The 24,347-nt window shown below is 38.2% G+C and overlaps 3 protein-coding genes across 3 annotated transcripts; 1 reads left to right on the plus strand and 2 right to left on the minus strand.

Annotated features, from left to right (window-relative positions):
- Window positions 1-762: 762 nt before the first annotated feature.
- Window positions 763-3,440, minus strand: LOC144642941 (protein mab-21-like 3). The gene is given in 2 exon segments (XM_078502061.1): window positions 763-2,456; window positions 2,458-3,440. Coding segments are annotated over 2 exon segments (1,098 nt in total). The 5' UTR covers window positions 2,872-3,440; the 3' UTR covers window positions 763-1,772.
- Window positions 3,441-4,489: 1,049 nt separating this feature from the next.
- On the minus strand, window positions 4,490-15,069 carry LOC144642934 (peptide chain release factor 1-like). The gene is made up of 14 exons (XM_078502043.1): window positions 14,892-15,069; window positions 13,148-13,254; window positions 12,465-12,566; window positions 12,272-12,376; window positions 11,638-11,710; window positions 10,947-11,004; window positions 10,164-10,233; window positions 9,322-9,369; window positions 8,976-9,080; window positions 7,559-7,614; window positions 7,060-7,162; window positions 6,176-6,271; window positions 5,770-5,820; window positions 4,490-5,584 (listed from the first exon to the last, which is right to left on the minus strand). Exons 1-14 carry the CDS (start codon window positions 14,974-14,976, stop codon window positions 5,423-5,425), a joined length of 1,221 nt encoding a protein of 406 aa, XP_078358169.1. The 5' UTR covers window positions 14,977-15,069; the 3' UTR covers window positions 4,490-5,422.
- A 103-nt stretch (window positions 15,070-15,172) lies between these two features.
- On the plus strand, window positions 15,173-23,816 carry LOC144642918 (uncharacterized). The gene is made up of 9 exons (XM_078502022.1): window positions 15,173-15,484; window positions 16,002-16,062; window positions 16,938-17,000; window positions 17,687-17,732; window positions 18,176-19,154; window positions 19,692-19,813; window positions 20,495-20,553; window positions 21,214-21,300; window positions 22,600-23,816. The coding sequence occupies exons 1-9, from the start codon at window positions 15,341-15,343 to the stop codon at window positions 22,731-22,733; spliced, it is 1,695 nt and encodes a 564-aa protein (XP_078358148.1). The 5' UTR covers window positions 15,173-15,340; the 3' UTR covers window positions 22,734-23,816.
- Window positions 23,817-24,347: the final 531 nt, after the last annotated feature.

A 24,347-nucleotide genomic window follows, 5' to 3' on the forward strand; every position in this document is an offset into this window, starting at 1 on the left:
ACTCTCAACTTGTTCTGAATTTTAAATTGTTCTTTCATCTGAATTTCTGCCTTGCTAAGGCAGATATTTCATTAATTAAACTATTGAACTAATCCAAAACTAAGGCGTATCATGTATATGTTAGTGATAGTTTAGAAATGATATTTGTCCATTGTTATCCGATGCCGAATAGATATTAAGTAAATCTCTGAACATTCTAGCTTCAGTAATAAACATTTCAAGTTGATAAAATATAATCTAAAATGTGTAAGACCTATTTTAAAGATCGGAAAATGGGAAATAATTCTTAACTTAGACAATGACGATTAAATAATTATTTATGAATGAACAATAAGAGTTTTCTGAATTAATATTGTCCGTATCGGCTCAGAAATAATTTTAAATCAATATCCCTTTATTAACCTCAGCTGTATTGAAAATCTGTAGTGAACGTTGTTAAATTCGAAAATTTTAAGCATTCGCTACGAGAACTTTTTATTTATCTATGTTTCACTGTAGAAAGAAAATTATTATAGCACTCGAGAACAAAAGGGATAAATTCAAAGTATAATAGTTTAAGAAAAATGGCAACTAAAAATGAAGGGAGTTTAATGGACTAGATCCACCCCCCAAGCCGCGCGGCGAGCGGAGGGCCGGGGACAAGGATTGAATCGATGAGGGGGAGGCCGGGCGCGCGACCCCACCGACGCGACGAAGACGGAAGCGACGGACGGCCGGCCCGCGGCCAAGGGCGGCAAGAGAAGGGGGGGGAGAGAGGGACTAGATCGTAAACCTCAATCCCAGGCTATCTCTCCTTGTACTCCCTTAGATTAGAAGAGCCTGGAATCGAGGGTTTCAGATTGTTTAAAATTTACCGTTTTACAAAAACATTTGGGGACAAAGTGTGCCTCAAAGAAATCCAAATCCAATAATTCATTTTAGTCCTTGCCATCGTTAGTCATCCTCAATTTTTAATGAGGTTCCTGTCATTTTGATTCTTAGTATACTGTTCTAAAACATCAAACTATATTTTTTAGCTTTAGTCGAAATTCTTATCCGTGCAAGAAAAAGATATAAATTATAGTGATCATGCATAGAGCGGTTTTCACTTGAGTGTCGAAAGTTAATTGCGTTTGCTTTGGTTTTGCATTGCTACGCTTAGTGATTGGCTTAAAAATCTTGCGCCACTTTCTCAGCCAATCAGATGTAAAACCAAAACCAATTGTGACTTGCTTGCGCACGTTTTCCAGCGCTTCGTGCCGGCTACATGTATTTGCTTTGAGTTTTGATTGGTTCACTGGATTGTCTGTGTCCTTTGTGATTGGCCAGAGTAATTACTTTGGTTTTGGTTTTACGACACTCAATTGAAAACTGCTCTATATTTTAATCTAAAGGTTAGTATAATTCTTTTTACTTTTCTTCCCTCGCCTGAAAAACTACATTTGATTGTCGCTACGAAAGGGCCAATATAAATCGTGAAATCAACCCTTAAATTTACAATACGTTATTTTACAACAAATTCTTATAACTTACGTCTCAGTAGTGAGAATTTATTTTTCGATCTCGAGACTAAACACTATCTGCCTTGACATCCCTAACAAGGCCGCAAAATAGTCAAAGACGCAATAGCATTTTTTTTTGTAAAATTGCCGAAGCAAAATCCCGCAAACAGTAATTATAATACACAGAGAAGATTTGTTCGTGAAGTTTGGGCCATATCTAACTCCTATAAATTTTACTGCACTGAATTATTAAATCCAGTTTCCACGTCCTTTCTTGTTAAGCTTTCTTGTTTATAAAGACGTGGTGCAATTGAATAGTTCAAATGTGTTGAGGAATTTTTCTGGGTGACTCAAAACTTTTTGTACTCCTTCTTCGCAATTCCCCAAAGCCAGTTTGTCGAGATCTCGAAACAGGTTTACGTTTGGTAGAAAAGTGTGTCCCAGACTCCTCTCCGAAAGACTCCGCTGCAGTTCTTTCATGATGTCTAAGAATCGTTTGGCAAACTTTTCATCGCTCCAGAAGGATCTGATTGGAAATCGCTCTGTCACATGCATCACAACAGTTTCTAAATGAAAACTATTGCATCTTTCTCTACCAGACTGGATATCTTCCATAAGGATCTCAAGAACAAGAAGACATTTTGTTCGGCAGCCCATATCCAATTCCAGCAGCTTTCTCATGGGACCTGGGAAGTCAATTTGCCACTGATAGGAAGACTTGCTTGGCGACGGCCTCGCAACAAGGTGAACGCCACTTCGTACAAGCTCCTCTTTAAATCTCTTGTTCGCCCAATCAGCAGGCTTGGATTCCCACGCGTGCGCAGAAAATACCCAGCGTCCAGGACAAGGAATTGCTGGCACCAGATCGAGGCTGAATGGTTCCACATCGTGTCCGCTGACCAGCAGTGAAATTGGATCGTCGTCGCAGGTGTCGTTAAGTGCAATACTTAACTTCCCTTCCAAGCTGTTGGCAAAAAGGGGTACTGTTTGTAACTCGTTTAATAAGCTCGAAAAGCTTTTCTTTAACAATCTTCGCCGACACATAAACTTTGCTGGGGTTGCTGTTTCCACTGCAGAATTTCCAGCGAGAAACCATCTTTTTGCCGGTCAGTCTTGCCAGCGAAAAACCCGCGGGAGTTTGACCGTCCTCGATAGAAATCTCCTCGGGGTCGATCCCTTGGAAAATTAGAAGCAATTCGTAGTGCTTCGGTGATTTGACGGTATAAAAGCTATTAGGACCGATCGTCTCGAAGTCAAACTTCGCATCAATATTCTTTACTTCCGCCAATAATGGATTAATTATTTTCTCGATTTCCATGAGCATTCTTCGACGATGAAGAACGAAATTTTCGGCGTGCGTTTTGAGAAAATTTTCCAGAGCAACGTTCATCTTGAGTACTGATGCAAGTCAATATCCTTGAATAAAAATTCTGTCGACAAATTCAGCGACGAGGCAATTAGCTTCCAGTGATATGTTTGTTCCTGAGCTAATGAGTTGAGGTCTCCGTTACATTAACATTTCATGGTAGATTAAATGCTAAAGTTGTGGCTTCTAAATGTCTCGCAGATATTCGCCATTCTGGTCTGCGATTCTAGTAGCTCTGCACAAGTCGGCCAATAAATCACTTATCTGTCACACGCTATGCTAATTCAGGTGCTTGAAACAACACAAATTAAACTGCAGTCGTCTTGACGATAGCAATCAAGTTAAAAACTGCATTTAACATCCGTTACAACGATTTGAGAAAGCCAATTTAAGCCAACACATTTTTAGTGTTCGCGTTTCAGCGCTTCAATGCATTTTCAAGAGCTACACAAAGGCCTACAACTTTTTCCCTTCAAGATTTGCATATTTCATACAAATTGATAAACTAGATAATATTCACTTCGCTTGGCTTCACCGAAAGGAAAATAAGATAAAATCGGACATGATATTGACAATTTTCGCAGTCGGACATATCACCGCAATTAAATCTTGCTACTTTTTGCGAATAATATTCCCTTGTTTTATAATTGGCGCAGATAAATAAATAAATATAGGTCTTTGCTTAAAACGTTTTTCGTGCCATTCTTAGCTGGGAAATAATTTTAACTTATTGTAAAGACTATAAAGGCATCTCTGCATGAGATTTCACCTAATTTTATAAAGAAAATAAAATGTCCCTATCTTTTCGCTTGAAACAGATCGTTTGTTTGCTAAAAAAATTCCCCGAGGAAAATTTAAATCCACCTCAAATTGACTTGTTAACAAGTGTTTTGTTTAAAAAATAATAAAAATAAAAACAGCAATAATGCAAAACATTCCCATTACACTTGAGAAAACTCTCGAAATTTTAAACGAGTTCAAATTTTCTCGTCAAATGAATGTATTTTTCCAACGTAGTGGTTTTATACCCTCATTTACAAGTGACACAGAGATTCTAATTAAAAGACGGAAAGCTAATATTCGATCTGAATTTTATTCACTAGTAATTGGAAATTCACAGTACGAATATGTATTTGGGCGAATTTTACATGAAGTGTCGGAGCAATTTCAGTTAACTTCCCCACAGTATTTTAGCTGAAATATTGATTTCATTTTATCTGGCTTAACAGTGGTAAAAAGAAAAAAAAACGTACTGCATTTTCGTCAGCTAAGTACATCTATTGAAACAGGTGTACAGTATTTTTAACCTCAGTTACTTGTTTCTATGACATCATGTTGTAACTCTCTCAAGCTGCACGAAATATAAATTTAATATGAATTGCAAGCCACAAGCACAAAAAAAAAAAGAGCGGCAGTTTACAATAAGAACTATATTATTTTACCGCAAATTAATTTTCTAAACCTCTTATCTTAAAATTTCTGCATCGCTTTGTTCGTTTATCGATTCAATTTTGTTGGAAATTAAAAATTCAAAACAAGGCAAATATACGTTTTTGTGGAGAAACAATACATTGACTTGAAAGCTTTTAATAATTAACATCGGCTGCAATGTGAGCGAAAGGATAAAAGGAAAAACAGCAGGAAAGCTAAAAGAAGGCTTTATTGCATTGACATTTAAAAGATAATTGCCTTGAAAGGGCGGATAGCATTTCAAATAAAATATGGAAATTACAAGTCACTCATAAAACTTCTTATCAGCTATTTCAAAATGACAACGTTTCAATCATTTGCTCCCAAAGGTCTAGACTTCCATATAATTATGCATCACTTCTATGGCATATGTCCACGGATATAAATAGAAAATTGTTTCCTTTCTGGAATTCTTTACAAGTATTACACGTTTGTCCAGTTTTGTTTTCGCTGGCATCATGGGAAGTATTTGTTTTCCTCGCATTGCATCAAGGGAAGGCAGATCCCAGGTCGATCGTAATTTTATTAAATATCAGGGAGTGGAAACTAGTCTGGTGATAAAAAAATAAATGTTTGTGGTTTGGCACTCATTGAGACAATAAAAGCCAACCTTGATAAAAAAAAATGCTCATAAAAGCTTTTTGATTTGAACAAAGCAAGGTCCAAAGTTATGCAAATACTGTTGCGAGAAAAACGGGCAAGTTGAGAGAAAATTCTATATATCAGAAATGCCTTTGTGAGATCAGGTTTTACTTAAGTTAGTTTTGTTTTTTTGACAAGAACTGTCAAAATTTATTTTGTGATTATGAGTTATATTGTAACAATGGCACACCATGAAAAATTACCCGGCCAAATCTTTAAAGTTCGATCGTGCGTGATCCATATAAATTTTCCTTTGTGGTTGACAATGTTTTTTCTTATTTTTCCATCTCAGTAAACCATCATTATTTTGAGGCTTCCCTGTCCGACGAATTTGCTGTTGACTTGCACATTTGCCTATTCTTATGCAAACGACTCTTCCGTAGACCCATTCTGCCGTTTATACTTTCTCTGGTTTATAGAGAAAAAACATGACTTGTTTCCGTCCATTCTGCTGCTAACCCGTTTACTTGTCTCCAGAGCTGTATTGGCTTGTTAGCTGCTGTAAAGCCTCGGCTTCATGTTGAGACTGTAGAGCCCGGATCATGTCATGCAGCTTGTCTTCTCCTTCAAGGAACAGTTCCAGGCCATGCTCGGTCAGGCCTATTCTGTGATCAGTCACTCGGCCCTTATGGAGATAAAGTAACTACAAATTAGCTTTCGAGTCCCTACCAACCGATTGCGATAACGGTGGCATGGTCGTTTGGTTATGTTATTACGGAATAAACAAAATACTGCGTGAGTTGTCGTTGTTTGAAAGGCATTTTTAACACACGTATTTTGGTCAGAATTCATAAAATTAAATTAACTTACCTGTGGAAAGTTGTAGGTCCGGATCTTTTCTGAACGCTCTCCACTTCCAATCTAATCAAAAGGGAAAAGTGTTCGTTTAAAACAAAAAATTAGGAATCGCACTTGCCAAGTTTTTATACCACTCTACAACACTACCTAACTTAATATCGTATTCGCACCAAAGAAATAAAACGATATGGGATTTTTAGTTTTACGACCTCATACGCAACAAAAGAGATCTTGTTTTCCGAGAAAAGGATCTTATGACTTCACATGGTCCAAAATAGCGGCGCTTTGGGAATTTGTACCCCAATTCAAACGTGGAGAGTTTTTTTAAGGCTTTTCCCAAACTTATATAATCCCGGCACCCTACGAAAGGTCCCATACGAAGTACCACAAAAGTACGTTTCTGTGTAGAACTACTGACCTGTTTTCTGCGGGCCTCGGTCCTCTCTGACTCCGCTTGTTGACGCTGCATATCATAGAGCCGGGTCCGCAATACTTGTAAGGCTTTGGCCTTATTCTACAGAAACAATAAATAAAGTGTAACAGAAAGAATGATATAATATTACATTAATATTGTCAATATACTATGTGAAGATGTGGTTCGCAGGCAAGGACTCGAACCTCGGTCTCTCGCGTTTAAGACGCGCGTGATAAACACAACACCAAAGGAAAACCCACGATCTGCAGTTTGAGAATAACAATTCTTACTTGAGAAATGACAATTCTAACACGAAAAATCGTGAATCAGCCTCTTGGGTATATAGTGCGGTCATGGAGTTTACTCGAGACTACCGCGAACAAATCCTGTGAGTCAGTGACAGGGTGGAAGATTTGAACCAGGGTCCCCAGGCGGTAAACCACCCGGCCACGCTGCCTCACAAATTTTGTCTTAGAAAAGACAGCCAGAAGAATGCAATATATTTTACTGACTTACTGACCTGCTACTGTGCAGATATTTTATTTACAAAGTCCTTTCTGTCATCTCAGACAATGTATATCGTCCATGTATGGCAGCTTCTCGCCTCTCTGTATGTTACATACCGTATTTTCTCGATTAAACACCGGGCCCCGAATAAACGCCGGGTCTCCGAGCTAGAGTGGTAAGTAAGCCTTTCAGGCATTTATTTGAGGTGTAATATGCTTTAGGTATGATGGCAAATTACATTCATGTCACAAATAATGATTTAAAACCCTTCTTTAATAAACATTTTGCTCCAATAAACTGCACCATTCAAATAAACGCCGGGTCCATGGAGCCAAGTTTGAAATAAACGCCGGGGGCGTTTAATTGAGAAAATACGGTACCTTAATTTGAGACCTGTCTTCCTGACAACCAACAACCAGTCCTGTTGGTAAATGAGTTATCCGTACAGCACTATCAGTCTTGTTTACATGTTGACCACCGGCACTGAAATAAACACGTAAAACATGATTGAGAAAGTGTTGGACTGGTTTCAGAACATTCTCAAATTGTAGGGCAGCCTAAGAGCTATGTTTGTTCGGGTTTGGCGCGAAAATTCACACGGATCTTTGCAGAGCTACGTCATCAGTATTTTTCGGTTTATTGTCTGCGAGAACCAAAAGAGCCCGCGGTTTTGGTCAGAGGCGTTGCTAAGCAACGACGTGACCTGATGGCGACAAGCTGACGAGGGCACGTGTTGTTTTTGATTGGACAGAAAGAATCAGAAAGTTTTCCGAGTGTTTCTACGACGATTTGCCAAACCCGACAATGTGAGCCTTCAGCTGAATGCGAGTCATTCTTGATCCAAATTAAGCACAAGAATGAGATAAACCAATCACTCACCCTGATGCTCTGAATGTGTCAATTTTCAGATCGTCTGGTCTGATCACTACATCTACCTAAACGAAACAGAATAAAACAACGATCGTGCTAAAATAAACTGAACCAAACTCACGCAGAACTACAGAAGCTTATTAGGGACCTCGGGCAACCTCTCATCAGCCCTATTGAACTAGTGGGAAAATTTCTCAAGTGTTTTTAATCTGTCTAAGTCTTCCTTATCCTTCTTCCCTTTGGTTTATCATTACCAACTGGGGTGTTTTTCTTCCTTTCAGTTTCCCCAAGTAAATATTTCCTTCAATTTGAAGTCAATATGACTGCTAACTTGCTCTAGTCGTTTGGTTAGTTGGGGAGGGGGGGGGGGGGAGCGGTAGTAGCACGGTATCGTACGTATCTTACCGTGCCGTACCGTACCAAGCCGTACTTCTCAAACTCATAAATGATTCATCAAGTTAAAACAAAGAAAATCATAACCGTGAAGGAGGTTTGGATACCCGGTCTAAATTAGCATAGATTTTTTGCGATTTTATTTCTCCGTTTACTCCGTAGCTTTTGTTTCGATTGACAATATATATTAAACACTCGAGACAGTGTTTTATCGGCTATACAAGCACCTCGAATTCCGTAAAAAATACTCCGCTGTGCGTCGTATTTCCAACCCCGAGAGGGAGCAACAGAATGCAGGGCCACTTTTGAAGACAGTGTATCTCGTGGCTCGTTTGGCTCGTTTGTGCGTTATTGCATTGTGCGCAATGCAATAAGTCTCAATTTCTAGGTCACTATCTTTATCCCCAGTAGAGAAGTGCGTGGTAAGATGAACAAAACTTACGGGGGAGTTCTTTCTAACAAAGTAGCCTATGGCAATGAAGTTCTAAGATGGAAGACAAAGTGGGCAGGCACATCCTTTGGAGAAACCCAATGGTATAGTAGAGACCATTGAAATAACGAATGAAGTATTTTACCCAAACGTAACGACAGTTCTTACGATTATTCTTACAAAGCCGGTGTCCACTGCGACGCCAGGGCGGTCATTTAGTAACATGAGAAGAGTCAAGACCTACATGTGCTCAACTATTTGAACTGAGTGGCTCACCGCTCTGGCGCATATACATGCTTATAAAGGCCAAACGAGCCACCAGATTTATCCGTTTTCAAAAGTGGCCCTGTATTTTGTAGTTGTTTAGTTATGCCCAACTCTCTTCTCGGTGTTTGGATATCCCGATGAAACACTGTCTCTCGTGTTTGATTTATTACGTACCGTACCGTACCGTACCGTACCGTACCGTACTGTACCGTACCGAACCGCGCCGTACGTATGGTACCGTACCGTTCCGTATCGTATCATATCGAATGTAGGTGACGCCGCCTCACCACACTTTCGTCTTAAGTTGTATCATAGCGTATCTTACAACACTCTTACCTCCTCTGGTTGTGGTAAAACTGCTACAGTCATTGTACTGGTGTGAACACGACCCATTGTCTCTGTCAATGGAACTCTTTGAACTCTGTGAACACCTGTTTCAAACTGACAAAAAGGAAAAAACAATATGATTACACTTTACATGATCGCTTGTGTGGATCTTTGTGCGTGGAGGCAAAAGTGGTCTAATTAAACACATTCTGGTCTATTATTTAGGCCGGATGTGGAGATACAGTGTACCAGACATCACAAACTCCTAAATCCTTGCAGCACATTTCATTATTAATAATACTATAAAACGAACATCAAACGAAAATAAAGAATTTTAAAGGACTTTGACGTTTACCTTCAATGTGCCAAACACGCCACTACCTACAACACTCACAGAAGCTTCCTGTAAAACATACAAACAAGAGTGTTCATGTAGTTGCAGGCCCCTAAGGAAGTGGTATTGTGATCCCAAGCAACAGAGATGCGAGTTTGGGGGACAAGGTGACACAAGGTGCCCGGGGGAGGGGAGGAGGAGGGGGTACTCCGTATAGGCCTTTATAGGGAGTCCCGCTAAAACCACTGGGACATGATATTTGTAGTAATTAATAATTTCACACAGTTTGACTAAGGTCTGATAAACGTGATCAGGGTTTGGTTTAATGATCAGAAATAAAATGAATTTAGTTACAGAGAAAGGAGAAAGAGAACGGGAATGATGTTTAATGTGCATTACATGTTTAAATCAATAGTTGTTAGCAAAATAGGGGGAATAAATGTTAAGTGGAATAGTGACTTGGATAAAGTGAAATAGTCACTATTCCACTTAAAATTTATTCACATTTATCATTTCGACATATTGAGCCTTGCAGCTTTGGCAGGACATGACTTGTGTCACACATATGAACCTAGTATATGACCTCGCTTACCACGAGTCTCCCATAGCTCAGAGGTTAGGGCGTCCAACCGGTATTCTGGAAGGTCATGGGTTTGACTCCCGTTGGGGGAACTCGGATAATCTTTTTTCCGAGTATTTGACTTGAGAACGCTTCTTCATTTATTTCAAAATAGGGGGAATTGTAGCCTATTTTTATATTTTACACAAGTCAGTTTTGCATTTGAAAAAGTAAATAATTTACAAACAAATCTTCATTTTAAACAGAACTGTTTTTTTGGATCATAGTCAAGATCATAGTCTACCTTAATTCCGCCATTCTCACTTTTACTGATATTTAGAACTTCAAACTTCCACTTCTTGTATACTGCAAACCTGGTGTGAAAAAAGAAGGTTAGAAAAGTTGACCTATGGCATAATCTCAGGGATCACATCAGAGAAGTCAGTTGAAGTGACAAAGGTACTGCTATTCTGCCTGGAGTTAAGTCCATCATTGTAGGCTTTTGTGGTCCTTAACCCTGCCCCCTCTCCCTCTTATCAGTTGCAGCATTTCAAAGCTGTGCTCCTAGAATTCAGGGTCGTAACCAGGTATAATTTTTCATCGCTGATCCCAAATTCCAGCTCTAGATTTTGATTTCTGATCCCCAAAATGTACCAACATTTGATCCCTAATTCCATTCTGATCCCATCTGATTGGCTGATCCGGATCCCATGACATGCCATGACTTGTGACCTGGGATCCCGGGTCCATGATCCCGATCCCGAGGCTATGATCCCTGATCCTATATACCTGATTACGACCCTGTAGAATTATTGCAGGGTGCCTGAAGGTTCTTCTATGAGAAATCTTGGGTGCCCAGCTCTTAAAAGCTTTCATGAAAGAGAAGTTATACAGGTGGCCCAAAGACAAAAGTAAGTCACCTGAGGCACCCGGGCACTGCTAGAGCACAGCCCTGCATTTATGTCAATTTGCGCCAGTTTCTTTTGTTATTGGCCATTCCAGATTGCGCAGGGAGAGATGCACTGTGAGAGTTGAGTGTTCTGCTGAACAGCATGACACCAAGACCTAGGTTATTCTGATGACCAACCTTTGATACATGATAAACATTTCCTGAGTAAAGAGGGATGCTTCTTTTCCACCAGTCCCTGTAAACCACAATATAAAAAAAAATATTGTTTTTAAACATATTTTTGATGGAAAGATAATTCTATCCACTGGACAGATCACTATTAAAAATAAATAAATAACTTTATTTAAGTGTCAATGTATTAAGCACTGAACATAATTGAACATAAACTTGTTAAAAACCCCATCTGGAAGGAGGCTGACCAGTTGGCTATTTACATAGCGTGGAGAAGTTGAATTCCAGATGGCCAAACACAAATCTATCTAGAGGCAAAACGGAGGATTTGAACCCGGGATCTCCGGATAACAAGTCCACTGCCCAACCACTAGGCCTCCTCCACCTCCAATTGACGAAATATTTGCTTATCTTCTTATAAACAATGTAAAACTTATCCATTTGATAATGATTCATTTTAATTATTTTTTTTTTGCATCCTTTGAATAAACAAGGCTACATGGCCATATGTAGACCTGTTTAAACTACATTAATATACTGATAATTTGAACTTTCAAGGGGAAGTGATGAAGGGTTTAAGTTGTTGAGGAGTTCAAAGGGTCCAGTTAGTGGGAGGTTTGGGTTATAGGGATTTACCGGTAAGTGTAGTTTGCGAATTTGGGAAACCATTGATGACTGCATCCAAACATACATGTACCTGCCCTTAGCTCCAGAATAGCACTGTTCTCATCGGCATCATCTTGAGGTATGAGGGCCTTGAGCAACTCATCCTAAAAACAAACAATGTTTACAATTTTTATTGGTATTAATTTAAAATTTGGAACCAAGTGACTAATTATTAGCAATAATAAAATTCATTAGAGGCCCCATCTAATTATAAGCCAACAAGCTAAAGTTGACAATAAGATTAGCAGTTATTAACCTCGCCCATATGAGGCCAGGGCTTAACTCTGGTTTCTACATCATGAAAGTCTCTGAGAGTATTTTGACTCTCACTCAATGTGATGTACTAGTTCATCATGGACTAGGATCCCATCCAGGGGGAATAGGAATACTCCTAAATGCTTGTGGGAGGTGTGATGGCCTAACGGTTTAATAGCGTGCTGGACTTCGGATTGAGCGGTCCGGGTTCGAGCACTGGCCAGGGTCACTGCATTGTGTTCTTGGGCAAAACACTTTACTCTCACAGTGCCTCTCTCTACCCTGGTGTAAAAAATAGGTACCGGCAAATTTAGCGTTGGAGGTAACCCTGTGATGGACTAGCATCCCATCCAGGGGGGGGGGGGAGTAGAATTACTCCTAGTCGCTTAATGCTACTGAAACCAGCTTACCTGAAGTTCCTTAATTTCACTGAGGGCCTGTGACTTTTCCTCTTCAGCAAAATTACCCAGTTCTCCTCCAATCTCTGATATTAACTCATCTAAGTCCTTGATTTCCTTTAACATGAAAGCAACAATCAGACTGTGATGCAATTTACAGCTAAAAATCAATCTGCAATATACCGGTAATTCTAAATTTTGATACCTTTTCCTTTGTCTCAATCTTATTCATCAGTTGAACAATGGGTGAAAGTTTAGCCAGTTGTTTGGATAAAGTCCTGTGTTCACTTGCAGATGGAATATCTCCCTAAAAAGAAACAGAAACTCTAAAATTCTAGATCAAGTTTAAGGAAACGGAGCAACTGAATTGAATTAGAATACAGTATGTGCTAGTGCTACATTACAATGCTAAAACTTATTGATTAGTTTTTCCCTTTTTTATATGAATTTTCAGTCCCTAAGGTTACCTAATTTTCTGGTGTCTAAGCAGTTTTTACCAAGTAAGCCTTCCCCAGGAGCCTTCTTGGTTTATACCTGGAGAAACAGTTTTAACCATTTAGACTTCAAAACGAATTGATTTTGACCCAAAATATGACTCTACTGTTCTGTTACTCAAGGAATAATCAAAAAGGGTCTCAACATGATTAAAATGCTTGAAACTTCATAAAAAATAGATAACCTTGACTTCATCAACAAAAGAAAATCATTGCACCACCTTGGAAAACTCTCATTAAAGATGAAACAGTGAAAAGTTTATAAACATATGAAAGGTGAAAGCCTTAAAATAAACTGTTAACTTAACACTGTGTTATTTATAACAATATCTATTCTTATACCAAGTATCGTCAATGAAAAGTGACAATCCCCAGCAAGTTTAATGCTACATACCTCAGTAACTGACAACCTGTCAGTAATCTGTCCATGCTGCTTCACAAGCTTTTTCAAGTGCGGCTCAAGAATACTGATCAGGTTTGACGACAACCTTACTTGGTTTACTAAAAAAAAAAGGTACACACTGTATTTGGGTTTGCCTTGGAACTGTTTTGGAAGGAAAAATAAAGGGGCTATGTCATGCAACTTTAGGCAATTTCGGCACTGACCCACTGGTCATAGAATTAACTGAAATATCACAAAAATTATAAGGGCTTAAAACTGTGGAAGAACTCAAAAGAAACACAGAAAGGCCAAAAAGGGGCACTGATGGACAAAACTCGGGAAGATTAAAACGGATTGCATTCGGGTAAACTCGAAAAATGTTGGCCCGACTTTTTTCAAGTTTATCTCAATTTGTATGAAAGTGTCATTTACCATGCTCAAAAATCATCCTTGTTTGTTATGTAACCGTGATTTTGCCAATAAAAGACGTTTGCTTTGCCAATTTGAAGTTTAGTAAAATTCTGAAAAGTTATAACCCTGGGTGGGCTTTTTTTGATCAAAGGGCCTTGTTAGTTGGCTTATTTTCAGAAGGGCTTATTTTTGGAGAGCGTTGTTATCAAATGCTATAAAAGTTCGAATTTCACTTCTATGAAACTTAAACAAACTTGTACATGTGGGAGGCAGTCTGAAGTCTTGAGATTGGTGTGTGACTGACTTTGAATTGAGTGATCCAGTTTCTAGTGCTGCATTGCCTGGGTCGTTGTGTTGTGTTGTTTCGTAAGACTCTTTCCTCTCACTTACAGCACCAGGGAATTGTTGAGCAGCCTGACAAAATGAAGGGGGTGGCGAAGGGATAACCTGGCAAATTTTGGACTAGCAAATGTAAGCCTACCTATAAAGTTTAGTACTACTTTTGCCACCTGGGAGGAATGCAGGAGTACCCGTATCTATATAGGCTTGACTATTAGAAAGTTTTCACTTCAGAAGGGCGGGAGTAAATCTTGGCAATAGCAGCAACAGAGCAGTTCTCACAATGTCTACAAACTTGTAGGTCATGCTTGTACGTGCATGAGTTATTGATCTTGAGTCAATTGATGGTAACATCCATTTACATTGAAAATTCCTTCCTTCAGTGGTACTAAACTTATTCTTTCTTGATTTTTGACATACACGAGAGTCACTTAATTTCCACATCATTTTATGTTCGCGACACTTATTGTTCGCGTCACTTTAATTTTGCAATTTTTTTGGAATCGCGAAATTCGCAAAAATATCATGTTGCAAAAATTTCATGTAATAAGGTACATGTACCTTGCTACTTGTTTCCAGACCACACTCAATACACTCTGATTTTGTAGCAAAAAAGTTGCACTGAGGACGTGGTTTATACCCATGAGAAAGACTTAGGTTACACACACTACTGTGCAATTTTAAAAACATGTCTTAAAAGCTTAAATGATATGGCTAGATTGCAGAATACAAGGCCCCCCTTTTTACATCTTCAAATGCTAGTTGCTGCTCACGCAGTCCCGCAGTTGTCATAATTTCCCGTGAGCACAGAACCAGTGAGCATACATGTACATTGAACGTATGCTCTGGCTCGCCGGGTATTCTGCAATTGCTGTAACCATATACCGTATATAAAATATAAACTTACAGTAAGCTACAATTAGCTTTAGGCTTAACTTTATAAGCTTACTTGAGCTTCTATATATACAGATATATACCGGTTAAACACAATATTTTTAAAGCCTACCTACGATAGGAATCCGTTGCTTACGAAAAGCTGGACCACCGTGAGTGACCACCACTCTGACGCCTTTTAAAATTTGACGAAACATTCCAAATCAAAATGATAACAACTGATCTTTCGGCACATTTTCAGACACATAAAAACCCTATTACTCGTCCGCCATGTTGGATTACAAGGGAAAACCGCTGGATCCAACGTACGCATCTTCCGTTTGTCGTCCCAGTTCTCCCTCGATGATTGGTCCCTTGGGGTTCATTTTGCATGCTGTGACGCAACATGTACATTTCACCGCCGCGTGGTCGCATGAACTTTGGGCAACCGGCGAGTGAAGGCTTGTGAAAAATCCGAAATTTCTCTGCGATAGTGGCGTTTAAGCTGGTTGTTTAGTAACTGTTTGAAATTCAACGAGTTATTTTGATGTTATACAACTGAAAAAGCTTTATAGAATCCTTATGCAGGAAACTGAAGCCGTAAAACTTTCAATGGCTTCTTCGTGCCACGAGGTACAAGGCGAAATCGAACACGGCAAGTTTGAGTTCGTTCCGGGCCTGTTCGGCGATAAAGTCACCAGTTCTTCGAATAATGAAGTTTCCCAGGTATTAAGAACTTGTTTTCATCTAAAGAGAGTATTTTAGAGTAATATTTTAGGCTTAAAAGCTTGTTTAACACATAAACAACAATTATTAGTCTAAGAGTGTCGTTTGTTTATTCCACGTGTTTTGTACTGAAATTTTATTTGATTCAAGAAATGCTAGAAATAGAAACAAGTTGTTCTTAAATCACAGAACTTTCAACACAAGTTAATTTCTGTAAATTTTAAAAATAAACGTACATATATATAATGTTTAAAATGCTTACCATGGAAATACATAATCCTTTAACAAAAGGCTGCAAAAGGTACTCAAAGGGTGATTTAAACCCATCGAAATATTACGACTAAAAAAATAACTCTTAATTATGTTTCCCTAACTGAGCCTTGTTAATTTTTTTTATCTTTGAAAGCCATGAATACTGTCTCATTCTGTGTGATGAATGTCTTGTAGGCCAATTAATTTTGTTATGTCCTTCAAATACACAGCTAATTTATTTGTTATATTTTTCACTTGGGAATAGGATAATATTGGTAGTAATGGCAGTCTTCAAAGTGACTTAGAAGAGGGTGAATTAATTGAAGGTATGTGATGAGTATGCAAGTACATGTTTATGCAGTTAAATCCTGATAGCTCTAACCTTAAGTTCAAGTTTTTAGGAGGTTCAAGTTATTGAGAGTTTGAGTTATTGGGATTCAACTGTATGCACTGTCCACAATGTAGTTGTACTGAAAAGGGGTACTGGGGTTTAGAAGTGGCAGCAGAACACCTTATCTTTAGGTATTGTACTGTAGATTGCCACCTTAAGTTCTGGTCTTTAATTAATTTAAAGCAAACTACAGAAAGTAAGGGATGTGCAGTGGCCTAATGGTTAACGCGCTGGATTCCGGATGGAGCGGTCTGGGTTCGAGTGTCTCTCTCCACCCAGGTGTATAAATGGGTACTGACAAACTAATGCTAGGGGTACGCGGGGTAACCCTGCGATGAAATAGCATCCCATCCAGGGAATACCAGTTCTCCTATTGTAGTTGCTTCATGCTCCATAAAACGGGATAAGCTCAGACCTGTATGGGCCACTAGGCTCGATGCAGACTTTACCTTACAGAAAGTACAGGGCAGGATTGATTGAGGTTGTTCAAAGGAGAGATAACGCCATCCACCACTACATTGTATCTGCTTGTCAATAGTTATCCAGTGGATCTCAATTTACCCAATGAATAGTGTTATCCACCCTTTGAATAACTCAAGGAGTCTGCTTTGCTTAAGTATTACATGTGTATTTCCAAAGTTCAATGTAATGACAGCAACAATCATTAAATTTAATGTAAGAACTCGAGACCATGAAACCTTGCAATGTAATAGGGACAGTCGGGTCTTTTCCTGCAGGGTTGTTTTATCATTCAATGCTCGACTGTAATTCACTGCTACATTTTTAATAATCTTGCCTGGTCTATTTCAGGCATTGAAGCTAATGATGTCAGTGCCTTATTGGAGCAGTTCTTGGAATATGAAGAGAAACAAGGTTTGTATGTCAGAACATGCCAGCTTTAAAGTTGTTGATAATCATTCCCATATTTGTAAATCTATAGAGTGAGTGCAATTGTGACATCATTAAGATTGTCCATATCAGTATTGTTTTTAGCCTTAGTAGTTATATTATTCCACTTTTGCTCCATTTTACTATGTTACATGTAGGTCAAGAGAATGGGCATAACATGAAATGATACTACACTGTAGAACAGGGCAAAAATACGGACAAAGCGGAGAAAGCGGAGTGCTCAACAAAATGGTCGGACTAAAGGACCCAAACTTAGTGGAAAAAATAGTGGAAAAATAAATGCCTTATTCGATGGTTCAACATATAATATGCGCAGATATTTTGCTCAGAAAAATACTCTGCAACTCGCAAAAATATATCTGCGTGCATTATAATGTTAATTGATCACATACATGTAAGTTGTGTGTATTGTGTTGTGTTGTATTGTATTGTATTGAAGGTTTTGTATGTAATGTAGGTATGCATGCTGTAAAAAAACATTGTGTGTTGCACTAAAACATAAAAAGATTGTCCATATTATCTTTGGAAATGGGCAGCATACACAAAAAGTTGTTTGAAACTGGACATGCTTTAAAAGGCCTCTATTGATGTTTTAGTAATAAAACTGGCATGTCATCATTTCCTGCTAAGCCTTTGTCTCTTGTTTTTAGGTTCATTGGATTCCTCACCATCATCATTGAGTTTGCATTCATCCCTGTAAGTTTTCAATACCATTTCCATCTACAGTGTCCTCAGAATTTTTCTCATGAAGATCGTTATACATCTTCACACATGTATTATGTTTTTTGTTGTCATTTGAAATCCAGAACTTTACCTCTGTTTTCTCTTAGCAAATCTTTTCAAACTAAGTGTTTTTTGAACATTTGAATTACATGTAGGTTAAAGGGTCATCTATTTATGATAATCTAATGTGGCTTAGGTTCAATTCCAGTCCAATGTCATATGTGGGTTGAGTTTGTTGCTGGTTCTCGTTCTTGCCCCAAGAGTTTTTTCTCTGGTTTTCTCCCTGCGCAAAAAAAAACAACACTCCAAATTCCAATTCAATCTTTAATGCATGTGCACAAGCTCCTGAGAGTTCTTCTGTGTTTACATTTTTTTAGAAGTCAGAGAATAACATGTTTCCTTCTTTCTATCTTCAGCAACGATGCGTCTGCTGAAGCAGAAACTATTGCACTCAAGATAAGTTCCTTTGTAGAGGCACAAGACTTAGGTATTGACTTCAAAGTTGATGAAAAAAATAGTGGCCCATCCTGCCTTGATATGGAGATCTCTAAGAATTTGCCGATAACAGTAAAAAAAGAAAGGCTAGAAGTTCATGACCTAATGAACAATGGACCTTTCAACAATGGTCTGGAAGAACACATGGACAGCTCTAAAAGTGATAGGAAATTACATGTTGATAACCACGCAACAGATCACAATTACGCCTGCAGTGGATTTCCAATGAGGAAAGCACCGTCAATAAAACCTGAAGTCAATGACTGTTCAATTGTAAATGGATCAGAATCTACAGACAGTCCTAAAAAGGCTGTAATGCCAGACCTCAAGCAGGAAAGTGAAAAGAAGATTTCTAATGGAACTGAAATGAACCAAACTAGGAAGAGACGATTGAGCTGCGACAAAAATTCTACAGATAAAGAAAAAGTACTGCCAAAGCGATATAGAGGGCCATACTGCGAAGATAATTCCAAAGATTATAGTAGTTCTGATGAAGATGGTCATTATTACAGAAGTCGTAGCAGACAACGTAGCAGTTCTGATGAACACAGCAATGAAGATAAAAAATATTACAAGAAAAGTAGCCGAAGGAACAGTTTATACTCAAATGACAGTTCTGATGAAAGAGATTATGACAGTTCAGATGAAGATACTATGAATGAAAGGAAACGCAGATATGATCCTAGAAGTTCTGAATCTGACTTGCATCGTAAACGCTCAAGTGGTAGCGATAGAGATTCTGACAGCTACAGGAGCCGTCATAGAAGAAAACAAAGGTCCCGTAGTAAAGATCGCTTAGAAAAGAGGAATGATGAGAAAAAGAACAAAGCAGTTCAAGATATTGAGCTGGAAAGGAAGATGGGCTTCAAGTTTGACCATAACATAAAAGGCACTGCAAAGGTACAGTGATGTAAAAGGAGTAGATTTGTATTTCATTTGACATACAAAATGTAATCAACAATAATTGTAATATACTGTTAATAATTATTGGGACTGTGAGCTTTTTGCTTAAAGTTGGCATTATTGCCCATAGAAACAAAGAGGGATGGTTTGAACTTAGAACTTTTTTACAGGTGTTGTTACATGTAACTGAATTTAAAAGCATTTAACCTTATGCAACAAAAAGAACAGAGACTGCATGCAATAATAAGTAATGTTTTTCTGGACAGTAATCATGTAGGCTTTGAAAGTTTGTCTTATTATATGAATGGTGTTGCACATTAATTCTCTGATATTCAAAACATGATTATATGAAAGTTGTTTATAGGGTCAGTCCAACAAAACACCCTGATCTTTGAAAAAATATTATTTGTTTGATATTTTGGCTTCCTTTTCTTTTAAATTTCAGAAAGGAATTGTAAATGTACCCTCTGTTAATAAAGGTAACATGGTAAAAAGGATAGCAACCTTAAACGTTTCTGTTGCATGCAATTATAGGAGGAGCGGCGTATAGTGTACATTGGGAAAATATCAAACAAGACAACTAAAGATGATGTTTGGAGACGATTTCGTCCATTTGGACCAATTGAAAAAGTTACTGTCCACTTCCGGGACAAAGGGTGAGATAAGTTTTTATTAAAGATTAGATTATTTAAGATCTTTCCACAAGATTTTGGTATAGGCTATACATGTATCAACCTTCCAAGTTTACTTTTTTCCTTCGTGGCCATTTGGCCACCATTTACTCAAGTTTTGGTTGCCAGTGAAAAATTTTAGTCACCAAATTAAGCTGATGCTTACAATCATTCCTCTCAAATTTAGTCGCCAGGCTGGCGACCTTGATTCATATTTAGTCGCCAGCTCCAAAATTTTAGTCACCATGGCGATTAAAATGGTCTTAACTTGGAGGGTTGTGTATATGTACACACATGTATGTTGTTTTTAAAAAAATTCATATTGTTTAAATAATTGTGATCAAAAAAATAATCTGAATGGATAAAAACTTAACTAGCCCTGGAGGAAGACACAGAATAATATAATCTTATTCCTTGCACAAGATCAAGTCCACCTTGAAACATTTAAGCAAAAAAAAATTAAATTAAAAAAATACATGATTTCAAACACTTCCATTGATTAAGGTTATCCATTGATTTACTAATTGATTACACTTTCAGTATATCTCTATATAAATTTGTGATGCATGTTAAGTGCAGATGAAGATTAAAGAAATCATACATTACATGTACACTGTAGTCATGGACCATTGGAAATTAAATGTGTGCTTGAATTGCTTCTGACAGGGACAACTATGCTTTTGTGACATTCTTTGACTACTCTTCTGCAGCTGAAGCAATTGAAAGTGAGTTTTAGATATTTGTTGTTTCACAGGAAATTAAATATAGTTCATTGAAGGACTATACTAGTCAAAACTGCCATTCAAGCAACTCTCTTTGGCAATTGCATGTACAGTATGGTCAAAATTGGACAACATGCATGTTTTATCCACAGTTATAGGAGTAATTATTATCTGTAGTTAACACGTTTAAGAAACAAGTGCATTTTAGAATTTTTCTGACTGCAAAATTGGAATTTTTATAAGCCAAATGTTCCTGATATCGTGCTGCACATTCCTGATGTGTAATTTACTTCTTCGTACATTCAGTGGAATCCTGATTACTTAAAGATCATAGCCTTTAGGGCAAAGAAAATAGGTTTGAAAATTTGGGAGTGAAACTGCAGTGTTTGGCTGAGGGAAGGAAATCCAACAAAAACAACTTTTTGTTCAAGTTATTGGGAGTTGGACAAACCAGGATCCCACTTTAATTTTAGACTGATAAAAATAGTGATGGAATATTAAGGGTATCGTTAGTGAGTACATGTACACTTTATGTTCATGAAATGCAATGTGCAGTGCACTTAAAAAATTTCCTGAATGACTTGGTATTTTGTTGCTTATAATTTAGTCGCTGATATATAATTACATGTGTTATAAATTTTTTGTGGCAATGTTATGTTTCAGGGGGAAATGAAGATTCATGTCTTCCTGTGTTGGACATTTGCTTTGGTGGAAGAAGAAAGTTTTGTGGTGGAAGCTATGTTGACTTTGGTGAGTACATGTAGACCAACGTTCATTTGGAATACTGGCGCTCATTTTTTTAAAGCCTGATGTAAACAAAAATGACAATTTTAAGCATTTCCAAATACAGTCGAAGCTCTCGTAAGCGGACACGCTCGGGACGCGAAAAAAGTGTCCGTAACTGGAGTTGGCCGCTTACGAGAATGGTTCTCGTAAGCGGCCGCTAGAGGTGTAGGGGATAGATGGCCGCTTACGGGAGCTTGCCCAGCTAACAATAACCGGACGGACGTGGATGACGACAAAACAAACACTGAAATATGGTACTGGAATTACTGTAAAATCATTGTGACGAACGGTGATGTGAAGTTGATTGATAAAAACAAGATACATAGGTTGTTAATAGGATTTTCTTTGGGATGTCCGCTTACGGGAACTTAAAAACAAAGAAAAAGTCTAAGTCGTAATCTATGAAAGTGTCCGCGGCCGCTTACGGGAATGTCCGCTTACGAGAATGTAAAAATACAGAGTTTGTATGGGAGTTAAAACGGGGTATCAAACAAGGCGGCCGTAAGTAGAGCTTTCCGCTTACAAGAGTGTCCATTAGAAGAGCTTCGACTGTAACCATATTGTAGTAAATATAAACCAAAACAGCCCATGTACCCGGTACATAAGCAGACGTACATGAACAGTCCTATTTAAAGGGACTATATTTTGGGGATTTTGCAGATTAATTTTTGGTCTAAACTGTTCTGGTATAAGTGGTAGGCAACTTTACTCATGAAAATCAGTATTACAATCCATTTCCATCTGAGCCTTCTGCAGCCAAACCCCAGTTTTTAAACTAGCATTTTTTTAATAAAAATGGACCATTATTTTTAAGTTTCCTAATATGAGAATATGCATACATTGGCTGTTCACAAATCTGTTAAAATCGGTGACATACCGGTAGTCTCTTTAAAAACAGCAAAGTTCTATATGTTTGATAAAATATATATATTTAATGTTATAAAATCTGTTTATCTCAACTTGAATTTCCAGGAATACCTTTTTCAAGAATTAACCCACCCACCTTTCCATCCCCTCCCCCTCCCCCCCCCCCAAAAAAAAAGAGCAACACTGACTTGAGATAACAAAATGACCACTTTTATTTCCATATTTTGTTACTGTAGTTTTATATTCTGCATGTTTGTCAAGTTGCAATGATAATGCCTCTCCCCTGTGCTAAAAAAAACTTCTAACTTAAAGTGAAAGATGCATGGATAAGTTTACAGTAGAATACAAGTTTGATAAAGAAGTGAACTATGTGTATCTTTTCCTTTTATTATTTAGACTCAAACACAAGTTATCTTGAGGAACAAGAGTACAGTCGTCCTCCGTCATCTGACGAGATGGATTTTGATACACTTCTTAGACTCTCACAGAAAAGCGTAAAGGGCAGAAAAGAATCTTGCAAAGGCAGATGAAGATATTGGAGATAATGAATTTAATGAACATAATCAATTGTAATTTGCTGTTAAAAGAGAATATGAATATTTTTGAAGATGTTATCGTTTGTACCCATCACACGTGTACAAGATGTTATGTACACATGCACAATAATTTCATTGTTCGTTTGATAATGAACCGATTGAACAATTAATTGTAAAATTAATTATCATGAACAATTTGATGTGATGCCAAGTTTATGACTCTCACTACTACATTAGTAGACAAGAAGGAGTTTTAAGAAAATATTTCTTGATTCAAGAAGAATTGCTAGGGATAGTATAGGGTTTCCGATAAATTTTGTAGACAGGGTCGTGCAACCTGACTTTAAACCTCGAATGTTACTTCGCGAGCTTGAGTTGTATTTTTCAAGTCTGGAATGGAGATATCAAACCCGAGGGCTTTCAGGGTTGAAGCAGAATATTTGACAGGGGCGTAGCTAGCCTATAGACCCGTAGGCCCGGGCCTACAAATTTTTGAGCCTACTCGTATTTTTAATGTACAATAGACACAAATTTAAGGTAATGCACTTTAAAGATGAAATAGAAAATGAAATGTTAAAATTTAGGAGCTGTCGAAATACATACAGAGCGACCAAAAATAAGGATGGAGAGGGTATTTCCTAGCGTCTCAATCTCGGAACCTTCCCCGGCGGACCCCACAACCCCCAGCCCTCAAAAAGGGGTTGGCCAGGCCTACAACTCTTCAAGAAGCTGGCTACGCCCCTGTTTGATCATGACTTGTAGTTCACTTGTTTTGGGTCGATATTCATTCTCCTGTGACAATAACAGTATGATCATTTTTCTTGGGTGAAAATCTTAAGTTTTCTATATCCCTTAAGATTTGTAAGGAACTATTCAATTTTGTGCTTCAATCCTGGCCCCGAATTTATTTGGTCATTGTGACAGACTTGTAATATTTTTGTAACAAACAGTATTAAAGAGATTAATGTGTTTTGAAATAAATCAACTGTTGCATTGCACTCAAGAACACGAAACATGAATGTAGGTGAATGGTGAATTATTCTGTAATGATAGTGAATAAATCATTTGTGTAAAGTGTATCGATTATTTTCTTTTCATTTGGTGCTGAATAGGAGCGACCTCTGATCACGTTCAGAGTGTGTTACAGTGGCCCTTTAGGCCCGGCCAAACGAACGCTACATTTTAACGCAACATATCCAAACATTGTTGCGCCGAGCATGTTGCAGTCGTTTGGCCACCCTGTTGCAACATGTTGGATGATGTTGGACCAACATCTCGCAACATTTTTGGATTATGCGTGATGTTGTACTCGTTTGGCCACGTTCATGCAACATTGTTGCGCTGGAGCATGCGCACTATTTCGATTTGCGCATCCAACATACCGCAACAGGGTGGCCCGAACGCTTGCAACATGTTGTGCACAAATGTTGCGTGTTTGTCTAGCTGCTTCACAACATGTCCCAACAATGTTGGGACATGTTGCGTGCGTTGAACGCTGTGGTTGGGTCGGATGAAGGTCTCGCATGCGCCACCTTTCTAGAGAACAATAGAACAATCAACAGGAAAAATTTCCCTGGCCCCCAAAGTACAAGCTTTCGAGAGCTCCCA

Source organism: Oculina patagonica, chromosome 2, assembly GCF_052425735.1.
Source record: "Oculina patagonica isolate OP01 chromosome 2, crgOcupat, whole genome shotgun sequence".
Lineage (NCBI taxonomy): Eukaryota > Metazoa > Cnidaria > Anthozoa > Scleractinia > Oculinidae > Oculina > Oculina patagonica.